The following is a 20,003-nucleotide window of genomic DNA, read 5'->3' as shown; positions in this document are numbered from 1 at the left end:
AAAAAAGATTAGCCACAGAGTTTTTTCTGACTATTTAATCCCCATGAACTGGTAATGGAGAGTTGGTTTTCTCTCTCCTTTCCCTCTGTGAAGGCCTCTTTTTTCATTTCTGAGCCCTTAATTATTTATGGCACTCTACACATATACAAGTGACTGCTAAGGTAATTAGCCTAGTTATAAATATATGTATAAGTATATTATAAAATATAAATAAGATATATTTACATACATATATAAAACTTGGCCAGTTATTCTAGTAGTCATATACCCATGTGAATGCTGATCCCAGAAAAATAACTTGTGATTCTCTAATACTAAATATTTATGTATTCAGTCAGTATCAACTAGACATCTCTTCTGTGCCAGGAACTATACCCTATATTAGGGAGTTAAAGAAAACAGAATCCGTGCCCTCAAGGAACTCTGTTTAGTTGGGGACATGAACGTATAAACACATAATAAGAAATGCAGTGTGAAAACAGCCATGATAGAGATTATGCTCCTTCATATTCTCAGCTTTCTCTCTGTGACTGCCTGGAATCAAAACATCTTAGGCCCTTTCAAAGAAATCCAAATACCACAATGTTAAACACAATAAAACTCAATGGGAGGGAAATGAGTTTTACTTCCGTAGCCTCTCTTTAACCCATTGAATAAAGAATCCCTAAACCCAAATGTTCTTTGTGTTGCTCTATTTTACTTCTTTTCTATATCTCAAATTTGACATTTGAATTGTTTTCTTCGAAGTATTGACATTGCAGTAGTGGTTGAACTGTCCTCCGTAGTCCTGTGTATTTGAGTTGCTTTATTTATTTATTAGCATCACTTATTTTTAAATGAGCGTAGTTAGGCATAGAGGTGATTATATATATACATTTATGATATAGATGTATGTATACATAAACATGCATATAATTTGCATATCACATTCATCTATACATTGCTTTGGTTTGAACTAGCCTCTGGCTCTTTCCACATGAGAAAATCTGTCTACTAATGTCTGCTACCTCTTTAATTTTATACCATGTAGTTAGATGTTCAAAATACCATAAGCTCCACAGAGAACAAAACCACTTCTGCGTTCTACTTGCTATGCCAGACATATCGTACATGAGTTATAAAAATTTTCAAAGAATTAATAAATGGGAAAAGTTAACTGATAATGGTAGTGAAATGTGTGATTTTATTTTCTTTAAGGGAATTTTTATGTTTCATAAATTATAAGAAAACTGAGAACATGTGAATAGTTTTTTTATCTTCTGCAATAGACCTACCAACTAATTTGGCTAAAAACACTAAGATTTGGAGAGGCCTAATTTATTCATCATGATCATAATCCCATAAATATTTATAGAATACTACAACATAATAATTATTAACTATTTAAAATAAATTTGAAATTCTAGTTATTGCATGGTACTGCATATATTTTTAGAATTATTTATTTGATTTTTATGTCTAATTGTTTATTAAAAAAAAAACAAGTGCCTGCTGAGTGTAAATTTTTAAAATTCCAACAATATCAAAATGTAGAATAACATTTAAGGTCCTCTATTAAAACATAAATGGGACATTAATATAACACTTTTAGCCTTACCAGCGCATCTGGGGAATTTGTTTTTTTACCATTTTGTATATTATTTTTAGTGGTTGCATAGAATCTCACAGTGTTGCTGTAGTATAATTTTTCTGCCTATTCCTCTAAAATGGACATACTTTTTAAAAACATTTTCATTTTATAAATAATAATGCAAGAAACTCCATTGGACAGACATTTTGTCCATATGTGGACTTAATCTGGAGAAAGGTTCTTGGGAGTAGAATTGCTGAGTTAATGGAAATTTTTAAGGTAAGCTTTTTCTGAGAGCGATTGTTCCCCACCTCCGGTTGATAATAGTCCCTTCAGGTGGTTGATTTAACTGTAATGGTGAAAACTGGGACCAGCAAGCTGTCTCTTGCCAGATTGGTCTCAGTTTCCCTCTTTGCTGTCACAATACAGGGTTGTTAATGTCTGATTTCTGTGATTAAATTAATCATTACTATTAGTAAAGATTGTTTTCTGTTATTTTTCCTTGTGTGTCCCTTAAGGACCCACAGTCTAGCTACAGTTCTAACTTCATCCACATTTTAAAGCAATTTGAAGGCACACACTGTATTTTCTATTGAGGTATGTTTCGATTATCATCTTAGGCTACCTGCTTAGCCACATGAAGACTCTAATCACTCCCCCTCTATAGTCCCTGTGTTTGGTGACACTTAAATACGTGAACTTTAATTGCTACAAGGAAGCCAGACTTATTACACACATCATCCATGTTCATAGTTAAAAACAGTAAACACAGATATGCAAAAAACAAAATGATAAGAATCAACTTTAACCCTACTATCAAGAGACAATCACTGTGAACACCTCAGTTAATATGCTTCCAAACTTATTATTATTTTCTGTTTAGCAATTGTTATGGTTGAAGGCATAGGATTTAACTGTACTGACTATACTGTTACCTACTTTTGCCCCAATAATTTAAAGCATGCTTCTTTTCCTAGAAACAAAATATTCTTCCATTCCCTATATTCCATTGTATGGATTTTCCATAATTTATTTAATCAACCCCCTATTGTTAGACACTTAAGTTGCTTCTAATTTTTAGTCACATAAGCAATCTTGTGATGAATATCTGTAGCCAAAACTAGACACCCAATTTTACTTTTTTAAAGGTAACAGTTGCTAGAAGGGGAATGCTGGATCAAAGGATATGCACATCTCAAAGGATTTTGATGTCTTGATGGCAAACATTTTAAAAAGGTACTAAGCAGATCCTTCTCAGGTCAATGTGGCCTCTGTTCCTATTAGTTCAATAGGCCCTGACTTTATAGTTCCTTCCGTTAATCCTGGCTACATCAGCCACCACTCTTAATCTGGCTACTATCTTTCCACATTGTCCCCATGCCCTCCCCTCCTCCGTGGTTTCTGCAGAACGTGGTCCCTTTGTTCTATCTCTAGAGCCAGTGACATAGGTCCTTCAGGAGAAGGTGCCTGCTCCTATTTCTGCCCTAAACATAGAGGACATCACACTCTTCTTCCCTTACCGTGTGTTATTTCCACAAAATGTTACTCTAAATTTCCTGCTTGTCTTTTAGGGATTGCCCACTACACCCCCCAATAACACGCCTTGCTCCAGTCGTTCTGAAGCTCCTTCAGCTTTCAGTCGGTACCACACTTCCCATTTCACGCCTCTGTGTCTGTATATTTGCCCCCTTTCCTGAAACACCTTTCCCCTTGGCCCTCTGACAAATTCCTACAAATCCAACTTCTCTCTGAAGCTTTCACTCAGTGCTACCCTTCCCTCACCAAGTGCCCTCTTACATATCCCTGTGCATGTCAACAAATACTGAGGTAATCACTTGTGTATAAAAGTCTGCCCCCCACTAGACTGTGACAGAAAGGACAGGAAGAATGTCTGATGGATCTTTATCTTCATGCTTTAATTTCCTATTGTACCTATTATTATGGGGACTCAGTGAGTTAAGACATGTAATGAGATTTACAGTACAGCATTTCTCACTAATAAAATGCTCAAAAAATGGTATCTTTTGTTGCCATTATTATCTTATCATTATTATCTTAATACTGGTGAGACTCCTACTATTATTTCTGCAACCTATTCAGCACAAAGTAGGTGTTGGCTAAACATGTGTCAACTGATAAATACACATGAAGAGTGGAATCAAGAAGGGGAATGGAACGACCAGGGCCAACAGAAAGGTTCTGATCAAGTGAGAGCTAGACGCATCCACAACCCAGGAGGAGACCAACTGAGATTGTTACATTTGTCTCTAGCACTACCAAGGGGAAAGGACCTACCTCCCACAGCTGGGAAACAGATCTCTGTGAGAAGAGGAACTCACTGCAGCTTTGGTGAATCCTAATTCTCTCTGCCCCAAATCTGTATCTGCCAAAACATCTGTGATTATTGTCTGTTTCCTAGGAAACTTGATACAAGGAAATCGGGGCTAACAGCTAGCTGTCTGATTAGATTTATGGGGGTGGTCACAACTCTAAATGTAAAATGTAATTTTCTTGTTTAAAAAAATTAGTCTTTGAGGACTTTGATTATTGTCAGTAAAATCTCCAGAAAAAGGAAATTTAGAAAACATCGCTAGCTGAGCTAAGCTGTGAACCCAGTTGCAACTCTAAATAATACACACTTGTGTAAAACTGGGATGCTGGCATAAAAGCTGAGAGTCAGGGTGAGTAGAAACAGCCTCTTCACAGACCACAGGATCATCTTGAGAAGCGTAGCACGAGAGTGTGCTTTCACTCTCTCCTCTTCAACCTTTGCCTTAAAGACCTTATATGTTTATTTTTACTTATTAAATGCACACCCCCTCCTATGAGAACAGAAAAATGGATGTATTCCTGCATGCTGACAATATGGTTCTACCTTCATAAACCGAGAGTAGCCTCATGAAATAGTTGTTTTGTCTAGTCATTGTCAGAGAAAGAATGACTGAAGACCAACTACTTTTTTAGAGGACAACACATTAAGTTTTTTTCAATCAAATCACAACACTACTTAAAACTCAGATTGTTTTCAGCAGATGTTCTTTATTATTTCTTTTTATTTTCAGCCTAGAAACTATACACCATAATATAATGTAGTATAGTATAACTTACCTAGGAACACAACACATTGACCAAAAAGCTGCACTGCTGAAAATTAAGCCTTTAATGAATGTTTAAATAATTTACCTTGAGCCAAATTGGGCGACTTGTAACCTGGCTTTAGAAATAGACTGGCCTGGAAATATTGCGTCAAATCCCTATGACATATACTTTGGAAATTTGATTATTCATTTATACACATGACGAAAAGAGTGAAAACTGATTTTGGAAGGAGATTTTTGATCCTTGCTGGAGGTTCTCCCTGAATCTATCTCTGAACGGAGGCTTCGATGACTTTCTATCCTAGGACATGTTCCTGTTATGTTCCCAAGATTTCTTAAGAGAATATCAAACTTGCTTCCATCTCTGCCAATGACCTGCCTAAAATGACAGCAGAGAACTGAACTTCAGGTAGTAGTTGCAAAATGAAAATTGAAACTCTCTGTTGCTCTTTTTGTTTTTTATCATTTTCCACATTTTCTGCCTTTGTTATCAGGGCAAGAAAAAGCTCATTTTAGGAAGAACAGCCTGTATGGAACTTGCTGTTAGATTCGTTCCTTATAGAGATGCTATGGATTAGAAGATGTTGTTTAATACATCATTTGGTATCAGGTATAAGAAGCTAGGGATCTCCTCAAGAACAAGACATTTTTACTCTTATAATCCATGTGAATATTGCCACTGGCCATCTGTCTGTCTTTGTGTATCATTTGACACACAATCTACCTTAAGGAAATCTCTGGGATTATGATACTTATTGTTGTGACTAATTGTATCCCTTGCTCCTTATTTTATCTTTGCCTTGATTTATCTGGTTATCTTTTATACTCTTCTATGCACTTTTAATACTTCTCTTTCTGAGGGAGGGGTAAGAAAGCAAATACATACATAGAAAGTAATAACAGATCTTTGGAATTTATCATTCTTGGGAGAACTAATAACATCCATCTCCTTTGTACTTAGTTTTATTCCTTTCCATTTCTCACAGCGTCTAGAATTCAGTATATACTCAATAAATAGTTGTGGTGTGGGCAAATTAAATATAGCACAGTATCAAAAGGTGTACTTCAAAGCAGTAAGCAGAAAGCATTAATTTCATTTTAAAATTATACCGATGCTAACCATAAATTATCCTATCATTCACACAAAAATTATATTTCAATTAGAAATTTTTCTTTCTCTTTTTTAATTAAGGGGAGCACTGAAAAGTTTTTATTAGTCCATTAATTGCTACAAGAAGATAATTTTGTTTTCAGCTACAGGGAAGCAACCAAATCAATACCCCCAGTCTACCCTTTACACTGAAGGCTTAGGAAGGTCCTAGTAATTTTCATGAAATTTGTCAGCAACTCTAAGGCAAGAACTTGGACTATACTGTACATGCCTGTAGGGCTGGGTTTTTTCATTTGCTGTAAGAGTAAATTTGTTTCACATAAACAATTGAAGGCCTTTTAAAACCCAGGCTAAATTCTAACATGTCAGGGTTGGTTTCACATAGTCTCCAGTTTTCCTCTGACTTTAGGAGTCCATGATTCCTGTCTAACCCTTCTGTTTTCCAAGATATTTTTCTTTTGTGATGTAATCTGAGTTACAAATAGGAAGATTTTCATTTAGAAGTTTTGTATTTCATGACATTCTTGATGTCGTTCATAATTTTGTGATTGCCTGCAATAAATGCCCCCATTTTGGAAAACAAAACACACAGAGACGAGAAGATACTGAATAGCTAAATGGTGGAGATTTTCAACTTGAATGATAGATTTGTATAAATATTCACATACACACACACTCACGTACTTCCTACCTCCCCTTACCCAGTTATTTTCCATATGCAGCATGGAAAGTCCTCCAGCCCCAGATGGGTATCCATTTAGCACAGACAGTGCCTCTTATAATAGTAGATGCGCAAAGTGCCTAAAAATTCTTGCCCAGCAAATGCAGTCTTTAGTATCATTCTTCATTAATTGTAATTACTTTCATTTATATAGATTTTATCAATTTAAAAAGAATGCCTACACAATTTTAATTTAGCAATTTACACTGCTACAAAGCTAAGGTCTCGGGAAGTTATTCATGAGGTAATGACAGCTAGGAAAACTATGATTTAAGTTTCTGTCTAGCTTTCAACTACCAGGGGCTAAGAGTAGTAGATTTAATTATAAGACCTCTGACTCCCTCAAAGCCTACAGTACTTGGCAAGCACTGTATTTGGAATTCACAATTACAAGTACTCTGGAAAGAAACCCAGCTAAGCAAATGTAATGTCTTTCTGCTGGCAGGTTTGATTCATTCAGAAGCCTTTACTTAACAGTTAACTTAAACAGTTAACAACAGAAAAGCAATAAATGTAATGCCCAAATTGTTTCTCCTTCAGAGACTCTGTAACTGAGTTTCTAGCTTATAGGACATGGCTTTCCTTGATGGTTTCTCTTCCTTGGTTTGTAAATTCTCCCAGTGCAGTGACCATCTCTTCTTTGTGTATATTTCCATGAATGTGTATTATTTTAAGCACCCTAGAAAGTTCAACAAAAAGTTCTGATATTACAGTCCCCCTGGATTCTACTTATAAAATGAATTTTTCTTTCTATGGTGATGGTTTGGTGCTAAAGTAGGCACATTCCTGATGACTCTTTGATGTGGCTCGTTGTCACCATGGACACACAGCCTCTGCTCCCATTATCCGTTCCCATCATCCCATCAACCAGAGGCACCAGAATCACGGAAACGAGCCCTGAAAGAAGTTCTCAGACCTCGTCCCAGGCTTTCGCGTAAATAAGATACTGTTTTTAATGCAAGGTTGGAAAACTGCCAAACTTAAACGAGTGTCTATTACTAACAAAAGGTTATTTGAAATGTGAATGATATATGCCGGCTAGGCCCATGGTGGGGAGAGGGACGGTAGCCACATGAGGCTTTGGAATGTCTGTTTTTGAAGTGTGTGGACAAAGAATGAGGGAAGTTACTTACTAGCTGTGTGACTTTCCGCAAATCCCTGAACCTCACACTAAGCCAACCGTGCTACTGAAGTTCAGATACCCATCTATGTGACATGAAGTTCCCCCTTCATGATTCCTTGTAGATAATGCTTACTGGATTTAACGGAGGACGGCATACACGTGGGCGTGAGACGAAGGGTAGATTTTAAGATAATAGGTTATGATTCCGCTAGTACTTCACTCTTTGTCTCTTTTAAACTTGGAATTGGTAAACTCAAGAAGTCCTTTTGGGATTAACGTGCCGCCAAAATCCCTGCTGTGGACAAACCTCTCTCTCCTTCTCTGGATTTGGCTGCTCCACTTTGCATATGTGTTCCTCATTTCCTATTGGAGGAGAGCCTGGGAAGAGCCTCTGAAGGTGGCATGGGTGTGTGGCAACTTTCATCCAACAAAATACCGTAACTCTTATGTTTCTTTACTGTTTTAAGAAGGCCTGTTAATTTTTTCTCTCTTCTTTTTAATTCAGGAATGCTGAAAAAATGAAATTTTTAAATGCCTGGAAAAGAGTCCAATATTTATTTATTTACTATGAACTAGCCATTTGTGGAGATTTATTTCTTAGAGCTGTGACCTTTGAGTGACAATCTCTCCTGGGTTAACTTAAAATCTCTGTCCAATATTACCTAAATTAAATGGTGAAACATTGACCCATCTTTAATTTAAAGAACAACTGAGTTTCAAAGATGATTCATAAATTAGTCCTATCTAGTCTCTAAAAGAAAGACTTTCATTGTTCTCAAAAGGTGATTGGGGCTCAAGGGAAGACAAAACTGAGTAAAGACAATGAGAATCCTTTTTTTTTTTTTCTTCTGAAAAACAGCGATGTTTAACTACATTGTGAATCATTGTTTAACCTAAATTAATGGTAGCCAAAAGGCATTGTTTCTGCCATTTGATTCAGTTAATACTGATTTTATATGAAGACAGAAACACAGTAGGAATAATGATGCTGGAACACTTATTGCTGCTGTGGTTACAAGGCATTAGAGGTAGGAGAAAAGGGGAGATTTAGGTTTTTCTTGTCAGACATCATTTTACTCAATTAGGAATCATTTTACTTTTTCATTGTGTTCACACTTATTTTCATTTTTGACCACCTATCTAAACATAAGGAATACTATCGTTCAAGTATCTTTTTTTCACATTTAGCATTCTGGGGTCTTGATTTTGTTTGTTGGTTTGCTTTTAAGATCTATGAGGCTTTAATGACAAATACTGTATATATTTTATCTCTTCTGTGGAACTGTAGGTCTTAATTGGCAACAGAGGAGCTCTGTATTATTCCTGAAGGGATCTAAATCTAAACTATGAAATTATATGGAGGAAATCTGACCATCCCTTCCAAATTTAGAATGAATTAATGGGAAATAGTTGAATGTCATATTCAGAGCCTTCAGCCTGCCCATCCTTGCCAAGTTCCCCATGACCATGAGCTCATGGCAATATGTCACTAGCAAAACTGGAACAATTGTTTTTGTTCTTTGCTAATATATATACCTGGAAAAGATAAAGGGAGTTAAGAAAATCATACATCAGGTTATATTCCCTGTGTGATTAATCCAACCAATTGATTTTAAAATCCATTGAACAAGCCACTGGGAAGCAAATTCACAGAAATTATAATACTTATTGTCTTTATAAATGACTCATACATATTGATATTAAAATACTATTAGCATAATAATTAAGCCAAAGATGTAATCAGACAATTTGCAAATGATAGAATAATTGTAAACTGTTTAAAAGCCCAGGCAAAAATGTTCATCCTCGTTATAATCAAAGTAATACATAATAAACAATGGGTTAGCATGTTGCGCTTATCAAATTAGTGGTTTTTTTAAGTGAGATCAGCTTGTTAAGGAGAAACGCTGCTGGGATGAGAGTGAACTGGCATCAGTCTTGGAAAGGCAATTTGGCATTAATGAGACTTAAAATGTTCACAACTTCTTATTCAGTAATTCCATGTCTAGAAATCTTTCCTAAGAAAATAACCCTTAATATAGAAAAAGCTACAGAGTTGTCCATCTTTTTTGCCATTTAAAATATAAAAAGACTGGCTACAACCTAAATGTCCAACAATAAACAAAGAACTAAGTAAACTATAATTAACCCAACAGATGTCACTTTGTGCATTCACATAAAGCAATTAAGCAGAAGTTATCATAAAGATGGAAATGGTTATAGTATGTTAGTGAAAAAGCTGAATATATTATTTTATGTTCATTATTATTTCAGTTATGAAAAGCAAACCACAAAGAAGTTGGAAAGACATACAACATAATATCTCATTTTTTAAGATGATGAAAACGACATAAAATTTTTTTCCGTATGTATTTCACAGCTCTCTCACTTTATATAATATGCATGTCTTCTCTTATAACAAAAAGATGTTTTATTAAAGAAATAAAAAGTACAGAAAAGGATGAAGGAGGAATGATCAATCAACGTGGAGCAGACATTCGGCTAATGAATGTAGATTCCATCCTCACAGTTCATTCTACAAGTGATGGAATTTTCACTGGCCTTTGCCAAATTGTCATCTCTTTGAGAGTTGATGATTGGATAGATTTCTGGGAAGATAATATATGCCTAAAATCTAAGGAATTAGAATGTTGCTACTCCTAACCTGCTTTATAACTAAACCAAAGAGGAATATGCATGGTCAACAAAAGTTTCTTTAAAAATAAGTACTCTAAATTGTGTGATTATCAAGGAACACTTAGTAATTGAATAGATACAACTACCTTTATATTATCAAATACTGCCTAACTTTTTATTTTCAGAGAAAATAGTCAACTTACACACGTTACTGTATTTCAAAATATGTTCTAATTATGGTAAAGATTATCTCACACTTTTGAAATAATTGTGTAAACGAATTTACTTGCCCAACATGAAGTGTCTTTTTGCCAGAGGCTTGGGAATTATCATGTGAATTTTTAAGCATAGGAATTGAACAAAAGAATTTTAAATGCCACTTACCTGACATGCTTCTTCTCTCAGAGAAATCCTTATGTAGCCATAGGCAAATGTATGGATTAAAAATGCTCCCCCAAGCTTTTTTTTCCAAGTTAACGTTGCTCTATTATGTTAGAAGCAGTGTGGCAGTAAACCTTGTCTTTATCTGCACCTCTGTTTTTTCTCTCTTCTCTTTCTTAAAATCTTTTGTGTGTACTTTGTTCAGTTACAAACAGGAAACGTGGTGATGGTGGCTTCTAGAGTTTTAATCTGAAACCAGTAGTCTGTTACATTTTTGTGAAACGTGAGAAGAAAAATCCCACAAGCCTCTGTACTCTGGTATTTGAATTTTTATCAATACCTGCATCAAATTTTAAAATAAGTAGTAAAATCAAGGTATGAATTAGACTAGGAAGGATCTGCCATCTCTTGGGAGAGAATCTAGGGATCCCCTCCCAAGTGAGGTCACAGGAAAATAAAGTGAAATATACGAAACCGGGGAGGAAACAGTGAGAAGCCCCCAGGTGTGTTCAGCTGCTGGCTGTGTTCTCTTTGAGGCAGAGGAGAGGGAATTCACACTTTTTGAACACTTAACTATGTATCAGGTAGCTTCTACACACTATCTTGCTGGGACATTCAGTGCCTGCTTTCTGTCCTGCCAATCCTTGCCTCCGCCAATGTGAGTCCCTCTGTCCCATCTGGGGCCCCATGGTGACAAGCTCCAGCTCTCAACCCCCACCCCAGAGTCTCCATAGCAGAAGTTCTTGAAGGTTAGTATGCAGAAGTGTCTTATGTGGCATGAGTTTAACATGCCTATGCCTGAGCCCTACTGAATCAAAGTATTTGGAGTGGAAATCTGCATTTTCACTATTATCCTTGGCTATTTTAATATAAGTGTTCTGGGCAACCTCTGAGAAACTTACATGGATATGTCACTGGTAGTTTTGTTTTTAACATGATTCAGATAGAGACTGTCTGGGTCATATCTACGTATACAGTTTGTACATGTTTCTGTGTATGTTTACCTGCTGCATATTATATGCTTATGCATATTTGCTTATGGACTTCACCAATTTTGTTTAATTATAGAATAATGGCAAATCTGAATCCCATTTATGACAGAAAGAGACGTACTTAAAACTTTAAGAACTCAAACTTTAAAGGAAACTTCAGAATGAGACTTGGGGCACACGGACTCAAAGCAAAGACATTAGTTGCTTAGTTGATTTCTCTAAGATTCCTGAGGGCAAGGAGAACATTGATCTTATGCATTATTAAAACTCCAGCATCTCGAATAATGCCTGGCACATTGTAGGTCTCAATAAATATTCTCACAGTGATTGAATAAATAAAAGGAACATTCGTTTTCTGCTTTCTCCCTGCTCCATTGTAGAAAACAACTACCTAGTAACCAAAATACAGTGCTTCTCTTGTCCTTGGACTGAGTTAACTAAACATGAACAGTTTTTTTTCCCCCCCAAAATATTTCTTGTGAATCATTGATTCAGAATCTATAAAACTGAAAGAGACCATGGAGATTCTCTAGTCTCATCTTCTAAAAAAGCATTTTCAAAATATGTTTCATAGAATACATTTTGTTCTAGGTCTTTAAGAAACTCTTGGAAAAAATACGCCTTCAACAAATGTATTTGGAAAAATTGTGTATTATTTTCACCTCTGTGGATGCAAATTTGTATATTAAAGTCTTAGATAAGTTGTACAAAAAAGGAAACCTGAATAATGTTTTTTATTGGTGCTTTTTTAAACCTATTTGTGCAGAGAAGCTTTGGTTCAGCTGCCATCTGTTAGCAGGGTGGCAGATTGTATGAGCAGGCCTGGATGCCTACAGGCGAAGAGCTCAAGGGAATAGAAGTCTTGAGTTCATGTAGGGACCAGAGGACAACAAAGAACCAGAAGGATCCATCCAAGAATTAGAGAGAACCCAGCAATGGAGACAGCTGAAGAGAGGACATTCAGACTGCCAGGGAGCTTTGGACACCTGAGACATCAATTCAAGAAGCGAGGACCCTGATGTGGGGTGGCCATGAGGGGGTACCCTTTGGTCCTAAAACAAGATGACTGGCAAGAAGGGTAGAAAACCCAGGCTCAAAAGGGAACTGCAGAGATTCCCTAAGCAGGACCTTAGCACAGGCGCAAAGCAGATCTCCACTTATGTCAACTGGAGCGTGCAGAGGACTCTGGAGAGAGAAAGAGTCTCAGGACTGGAAATTTAGTGCAGGCACCCGCCTTGTTAGAACAAGAACAATGCAGAGGATGGGAAAAGAAGGTACAAGGATGCCCTCATACTGGCCGATCGATAAAGAGCAATTCTAGAGACAATAAGAGTGTTTAGTAGTTGGCTTTGGATGCAGAGAAGGTCAGACTCAGCAATAATGCCTCAGGTCAAAATGCAGGAATTCTGTGGTCAGCCCGAGAAGTATAGCTCTCAGGACAGCCCAACAGGGAGAGAGAGGCCAAACCCACCAGTGGGACAGCACCTGAAGATGCCTAGGCTTGCCTATCTCAAGTCTGTGGCCTCCTACACACAAGTCTGCAGAGATCCAGGGAAGACAGGAGCACAGGAGACAGGCAGGGGCCAAGGAAGTGCACACCCGCCCTCTTCAGGCCAATACAGCAGCCTGAGGTGTATGTTGAGTGGTTACCTAATGGCTTAACAGGGTTAAGGTACATGATTGTACATAATGTGCATGACTGGCATTTCCAGAATAGTCAAACAGGCTGATAAATCTGAACCACTTCACAATTTCTAATTATTAGAATGTTCTTGAAAAGTGATTTGCATTACAGTGGTCCCCATTCCGTACATTCATATACTCAGGATATAGAACAAGGTTGTCCAAGGTCACATAGAAGGTCCGTGTCTGTGCATTAGATGGTTCTGCAGATGTTGGAATTGGCCAGGGGGAGAATGATAGTCTTTCATTAAATATGGATGGCTGAGCATATGAGGATGTTATCAGAATATAAAAACCTAAGGATATACGTTTGTTATGAAATACATTAGGGAGTGCATTCAGAGACTTGACTGATGGCTTCATGAGTCATGTTCAAATAAGAAATAAACATGAAGCTTCTGGAGTACTTTTTCATGAGAGGTTATCAAAATGAAGTTTAGGAGATCGCTGGGCAAAGCAGAAATATCCTGACAAGCTGGAAGCAGTTATAAATGTTGTAGGAAATTTGGGAGAAAGGTGCGTGGTTTTGATGGGCACCTGTCAAGAAATGAGGATTTTAAGGGCAACAAAATTGAGGTTTTGTTGCCAAAAGAAAATAAAAAAAACATCAAAATGGCAGCTGCCAATCAGAGCTTCAACACTCAGAAAAATGGGTCATAGAGTATAAAAAAAAGGCCCAGTTTTCAACCTCTTTTTTTCTATTAGTTTATAATTAATCGTTATCACTATATAGTATATTTATTTTTATTTGCATACATATGCATATATCACACACACACACAGAGGTTTTGTTTTTTTTTTTTTTTTTTTGGTCCAAGGGGTTCTAAAATGTTAAGAGTAGTTATTAGCAGGGGATTGCCTGGGACTTTAACTTTACATTTTATATATTTATCTAGTGTTTAAAATTACTTACAATAGCTTACACTACTTTTATCATTGATGCTTCCTCATTCTAAAGGCTCTTTGGAATACCTTTGTTTTTATAGAAACAGAATTTCTCTCTCTGTGATTGTTTTCTTTATCCTGGTAAATCATTCTTTAGTAAGACAGAAGCTAGTACAAAGTAAGCAAACAGCTGTATGAAAGACAAGAGGGGAAGGGGCCCCTGTGCTTCCAATCATGCTGTTTTAAAATGAGAAATTATTCAAAATTAATTATGGTGTTACAATCGCCTCTGATTAGACTATATTGATGATCCATATTTTCATTGAGTTTACACTATCAGATCTTCTGGAAAACATAATTATTCAGATGGAAGAGAAAAAATAATTTAAAAGCAATGGAACACTGCATGGATTTGGCATAACATACTCAGATCTTCTTATTACACTTATTCTAGCCTTACAGAACCAGAATTCTTGGAAAATCAAACACAAATAAAAGAGTAGATAACAAAAATTCAGGAACAAGAAACAAACTAATCCAGCAATATATTAAAAGAATAATATAATAATATGTTATGACTGAGTGGGATTTACCCCAGGAATGAAAGATGGTTTAACATTAAAAAATCAATGTAAATCAGGTTAACAGACTGAAAGAACTCACAAAACAAAACAAAAAAAACAACCATATGATCATTTCAGTAGAGGCAGAAAAACTTTTTGACAAAATCTCAACATGCATTCCTGACTAAAAAAATAAAACTCTCAGGAAACTAGGGATAGAAGAGAACTTCCTCAACATGATTAAGAGAAATTACCAAAAACCTACAGCTCACATCATCCTCAATCAATGATTAAGGACAACATTCTTGTAATTACTGAATGTTTTTCCCTCTAGGATAGACATAAGGCAAGGCTGTCTACTCTCACCACTGTAATTCAGCATTGTTCTAGAGGTGGTTCTAGCCCAAGAAATAAGCAAAAGAAATTAAATGCGTCTGGATTGGAAAGCAAGAAGTAAAGGAAGAAGCCTCACAAATGACATGTTGTATATGGAAGCTACAAAAACAATCTGCTGGGACTAATTAGCAAGTGTAGCAGGGTTTCAGAATATAAGATTAATATATAAAACTTTATATTAGCAATAAAAAAATCAGAAATTAAAACGGGAACAGAAATGAGGTCAGTAGGTTTGAGGGCTAGAGGCTGGAGAAAGGATTGAATGCAAAAGGACCTAAGGGAACTGTTTTGGGAAATTTTTTGAATGACCCATTTTTACTCTATGTAAAATACACCTTGATAAGTCTAACTTTAAAATTTTGGGTAGAGAAAAGAAAAAATAAATAATCTATGGGTCCATGTTGATAAGGAAAGGAAGGAAGGAAGAAAAATGAACAAATTAAAAGGGAAAATTGTTTCTTAGAACAGAACGCCAACTAGTAACTGTGGAAGGCATGATGGAGTTAGAACATCCACCATTTTGAAACTATCAAATTAATAACTGATTTAGAAAAAATAGTCAATAGATGCTAAGCTAGGTATAGCTATATATTTAGATATGGATTTAATTATAGAGACACAATAGATTTGTAAAAAGATATAGCTATATTATCATGTTAAGGAAATAGCCATCAAATCCTCTGTAATTTTTATCAAAATCATACATGTGAATTGTTTTAAAAATCAGATGGAAGGAGATGTTTTGTAAGTGACATGAAGAGGTTATGGAGCTCCACTGTGCAATAAAACAAGGATAAAGCAAATATAAAGGGGAAAAGTGCCTAAAACTACCATATGAAAATTGAGAAATGCTTATTTTCTTGGGGGGAGGGAGGGTAAACTGGATGAAAGCAGTCAAAAGATACAAACTCTATAAGGTAAATAAGTACTAAAGATAAAATGCACAAACTGATCAATTTAATTAACACTGCTTTCTGTCATATATGAAAGTTGTTAAGAGAGTAAATCCTAAGAATCCTCATCACAAGGGAAAAAATTTGTTTCTATTTCTTTAGTGTTATATCTATATATGAGACAATGGATGTTCAACCACACTTATTGTGGTCATCATCTCATGATGTTTGTAAGTCATATCATGCTGCATATGCCTTAAACTTATACAGTCCTGTATGTCAATTATATCTCAATAAAACTGGAAGAAAAAATGCTTATTCTTGGGAAATTGCTGCAGTTTCAGGTAAGAATAACAGCAGTCCATGGTTGTCTGGCCTTGGCTGCTCTCATTCCCCTCCTTCTCCTTCGCCCGTCGTTGCATGTAGCTTACCAGCTTGAAAAAGGCAAGAAAACCCAACAGTTTAAAGCCAGAGGTGGCAGACTTGTTGGCGGTGTGGGGAGGAAGGGCTAGGAAAGCAAGGGAGAATATGAGTGTGACAACCCCATACCTTGCTGGCTAAAGGCAGCAGCCTATTTCAGAATGAATGGGGAAAGACCATCACTTTGCTAATCTAAAGTTGCAGGCTTGGTTTAGGACAAATTTTCTGCCAGTCACAAATGTAATGGCAAGAGCTATAACAGTGCTAAAATATGCTTTCTACTCTTTCCTGCCTTACCTGCTAAACTATGTATGGTGTCAGGGAGACCAGAGAAGGGCAGGCAAATAATGAAAACCAAGGCAGACTTGAGAACTGGCTACAAGTTTGAAAGTGTTCTTCAACACACATGTACCTCAACTGGCAACATCTGGGGAAGACTTAGAGAATCAAGGTATCTGCCCAAATCACTGGCTGACCACTAACCTATGCTGACAGAGGGGTCCCCAAAAAGGAAATGCTAAAATAGACTGATCAGACACATTATCAGCTTTAGAAGAAGAGAGATTCTGTGGTTTAAGTCCGGGCAAGTTACTAAAACAAACAAATAACAACAGAAACCCACAATACAATGAGCTTGAGAAAAATAAAACAGAATACACAAGTGATAAAATCATTCCAAGACATGCTAAGAAACAGGAGAGTGTGACCCATATTCAGAAAAAAAAAAAAAAGCAGTCAATAAAAATTGACTCTTGAGAACCCAGATTAAATAACGAAATGGAAATTCTAGACTTGAAAATTACATTGACCAAAATAAAAAATTCACTAGGTGGATTCAACAGCAGATTTGAAATAGCTAAAGTCTTAGTGAATCAGAAGATAGATCAATTGAAATTGTCTAATCCAAAGAACAAAAATAAAAGAGATAGGGAAAAAAAAGGAATGGTGTCTCAAAGATCTGTAGAACAATTTCAAGAATACATTATTGGGAGTCATGAAAGGAGAGGAGAAAAGGGGAATGGAAAGTATTTTAAAAGGTAATGGCTGAAAACTTCCCATTTTGATGAAAAGACATTTATTTCCAGATCCAATGAACACAAAGTAGATACTCATATAAAAGAAAACACAACCAGACACATCATATTCAAATTCCTGAAAGCCAAAGAAAAGAGAAAATCTTTTTTTATATAAATATTTTTATTGAAGTATAGTCAGTTTACAATGTTGTATCAATTTCTGGTGTACAGCATTCTGGTGTTCTGCTTCAGTCATACATGAACATACATATATTCATTTTCATATTCTTTTTCACCATAAGTTACTACAAGATATTGAATATAGTCCCCTGTGCTATACAGTATGAACTTGTTTATCTATTTTATATATATTAGTTAGTATCTGCAATTCTCAAACTCCCAATTTATCCCTTCCATCCCCTTCCCCCCTGGTAACCACAAGTTTGTTTGCTATGTCTGTGAGTCTGTTTCTGTTTTGTAAATAAATCTGTTTGTCTTCTTTTTTGGATTCCACATATAAGTGATATCATATGGTATTTTTCTTTCTCTTTCTGGCTTACTTCACTTAGAATGACAATTTCTGGGTCCATCCATGTTGGTGCAAATGGCATTATTTTATTATTTTTTATGGCTGAGTAGTATTCCATTGTATAAATATACCACAGCTTCTTTATCCAATCTTGTGTCAATGGACATTTAGGTTGTTTCCATGTCTTCGCTATTGTGAAAAGAGAAAATCTTGAATGCAGCAAGAGAAAAACAACTTATTTTATGGAAAGAGACAACAATGTGATTAATAGTTAACTTATAAAAAACAAAGCAAGCCTCAAGAAAGAGAAGTGACATATTCAAAATGCTGGGGGGGAAAAAGCAACCAATTCTATTGCCTAGTAAAACTTAGTTTCAAAAAAAGAAGCACAATAAAGACATTTCTAAACAAAGATATACAAAAAATGATAGAATTCACTGGTAGGTGACCTGACAAACAAAACAAGGGAAGTTCTTCAGGCTGAAGGAAATGTCACCAGACAGTAACTCAGCTCCACAAGAAAAAATAGAGGTCACCAGAGATATGTGAATAAATAAAGATCATGTGTATATGCATAATTTTTTTCTTTTCCTTAATTTCTTTAAAATTAGGAAACTGTTTAAAGCCGTAAGTCTAATGCAGTATTATTGGGTTTACAGAATATATGAAGGATTTATATATATCACAAAAGAATAGGGAGAGAAAATAAGGTGCTTTACTGGTATACTATTTTTACTGACATTATGCCAGTGCTAACTTTAAGTGAATTGTGATAGTTAAAGATGAATATTTTAATCCCTAGAGCAACTAACAACAAATCTCAAAGAATACAGCTAAAATAATCAACACAGGAATTAAAACCGTATCCCAAAAGCTTTTGTTTAACATGAAAGACAGTAACAGAGCAACAGAGGGATGAGGTATGGTTTGGTCCTGTAGTCCTTGGCCAGATTCTCTTTTAGTAAGGATCAGCTCTCATTCAATTCCTAAATATTCTTTCAGTTAATATTGCAAGGAGGAGCTAATATTGAACATGGATCAAATCCTCAAACTTTCCTAAGACTAAATAAATAGTCCAAGAAGCAGGTGTAAACTCCTTTTAAAAGTCTGGACAGATACCACTCAAAGATGAGTAACATGTGTTAAGATTAGAGATGATTTTTCTTTCGCAAACGTTCACCTGTTTTTGTAATTTTGCAGTAAAAGCACTAATTCAGATAAAGCTTTTTAAAAAAATTTATAAACAGAATCAAGTATTTGCTCAATCAGAGAAATGAAAAGTTAGTACAGATAGCAAATTTTTTCACACTTACCAATGTTGTAATGACAAAGAATTTCATTTCCATGTGGCATCTGAAAAGTTACATTTTAACTTTAATAACTTCATTTTAACTTTAATAAAAAAAATACTTCAAGTTTCCAAACAAACTTCAAAACTAAAATAGAGAAAGGAATATGTTTTGAGTATATTTAATTTTCCTGTTCTATTTTTGGAGCAGTTTGGGTTCTCAGGACTAGATGGGCATGAGCTTGCAGGAGCTTTACTGGAAGTGCCGTCGGGATCAAGAGAACCTGTGGAAGACAGGAGACAGCAGGACTGCACAGAGGGAAAAGTCAAGCTGAGTTGCAGTCTTGGCAGAAGCTTTAGCCAACCCCCTGCTCTGAGGGCACGATGCCCTTTCAGAGCTGTTCTGAGTGTGGGGAGCACAGAGCGGGGTCAGGGAAGGGCAAGAGGAGGGGCCATTGCAGCCTTTGTGGATGAACACAGCCTTAGGCAGGCTCATGTCCTCGGGAAGAAGACTCTTCAGTTGCAGGGATAACTCAAGGGAGCTGAGAGCTTGAGGCCCATCTTCCTTCCAGCAACCCTCCCAGCAGCTGGGTAACGAGTCCTTTATTCCTGAAGGGGAATCTGGGCAGTACATCGCAATGTTTGTCACAATTTGAAAATAACAAATGAGTTATGCTAAGTTTGTCTGCTCTCACAG

At 36.1% G+C, this 20,003-nt stretch overlaps 1 protein-coding gene across 1 annotated transcript in view; it reads right to left on the bottom strand.

Moving 5' to 3' along the window:
• The window catches only part of LOC102505755 (T-cell receptor-associated transmembrane adapter 1), a 34,964-nt gene extending 24,095 nt beyond the window's left edge, over nucleotides 1-10,869 (bottom strand). The window contains exon 1 of the mRNA XM_014565684.2: nucleotides 10,645-10,869. Within this exon, the coding sequence (XP_014421170.2) occupies nucleotides 10,645-10,651 (7 nt within the window). The 5' untranslated portion in view covers nucleotides 10,652-10,869. The remainder of the gene's footprint in view (nucleotides 1-10,644) is intronic.
• Between the last annotated feature and the right edge of the window lie 9,134 nt (nucleotides 10,870-20,003).

This window comes from Camelus ferus, chromosome 1 (genome assembly GCF_009834535.1).
Source record: "Camelus ferus isolate YT-003-E chromosome 1, BCGSAC_Cfer_1.0, whole genome shotgun sequence".
In the NCBI taxonomy this organism is placed as follows: Eukaryota; Metazoa; Chordata; class Mammalia; order Artiodactyla; family Camelidae; genus Camelus; species Camelus ferus.
The sequence above is the reverse complement of the archived record's forward strand: the minus strand, read 5'-3'. Positions and strand labels throughout refer to the sequence as shown.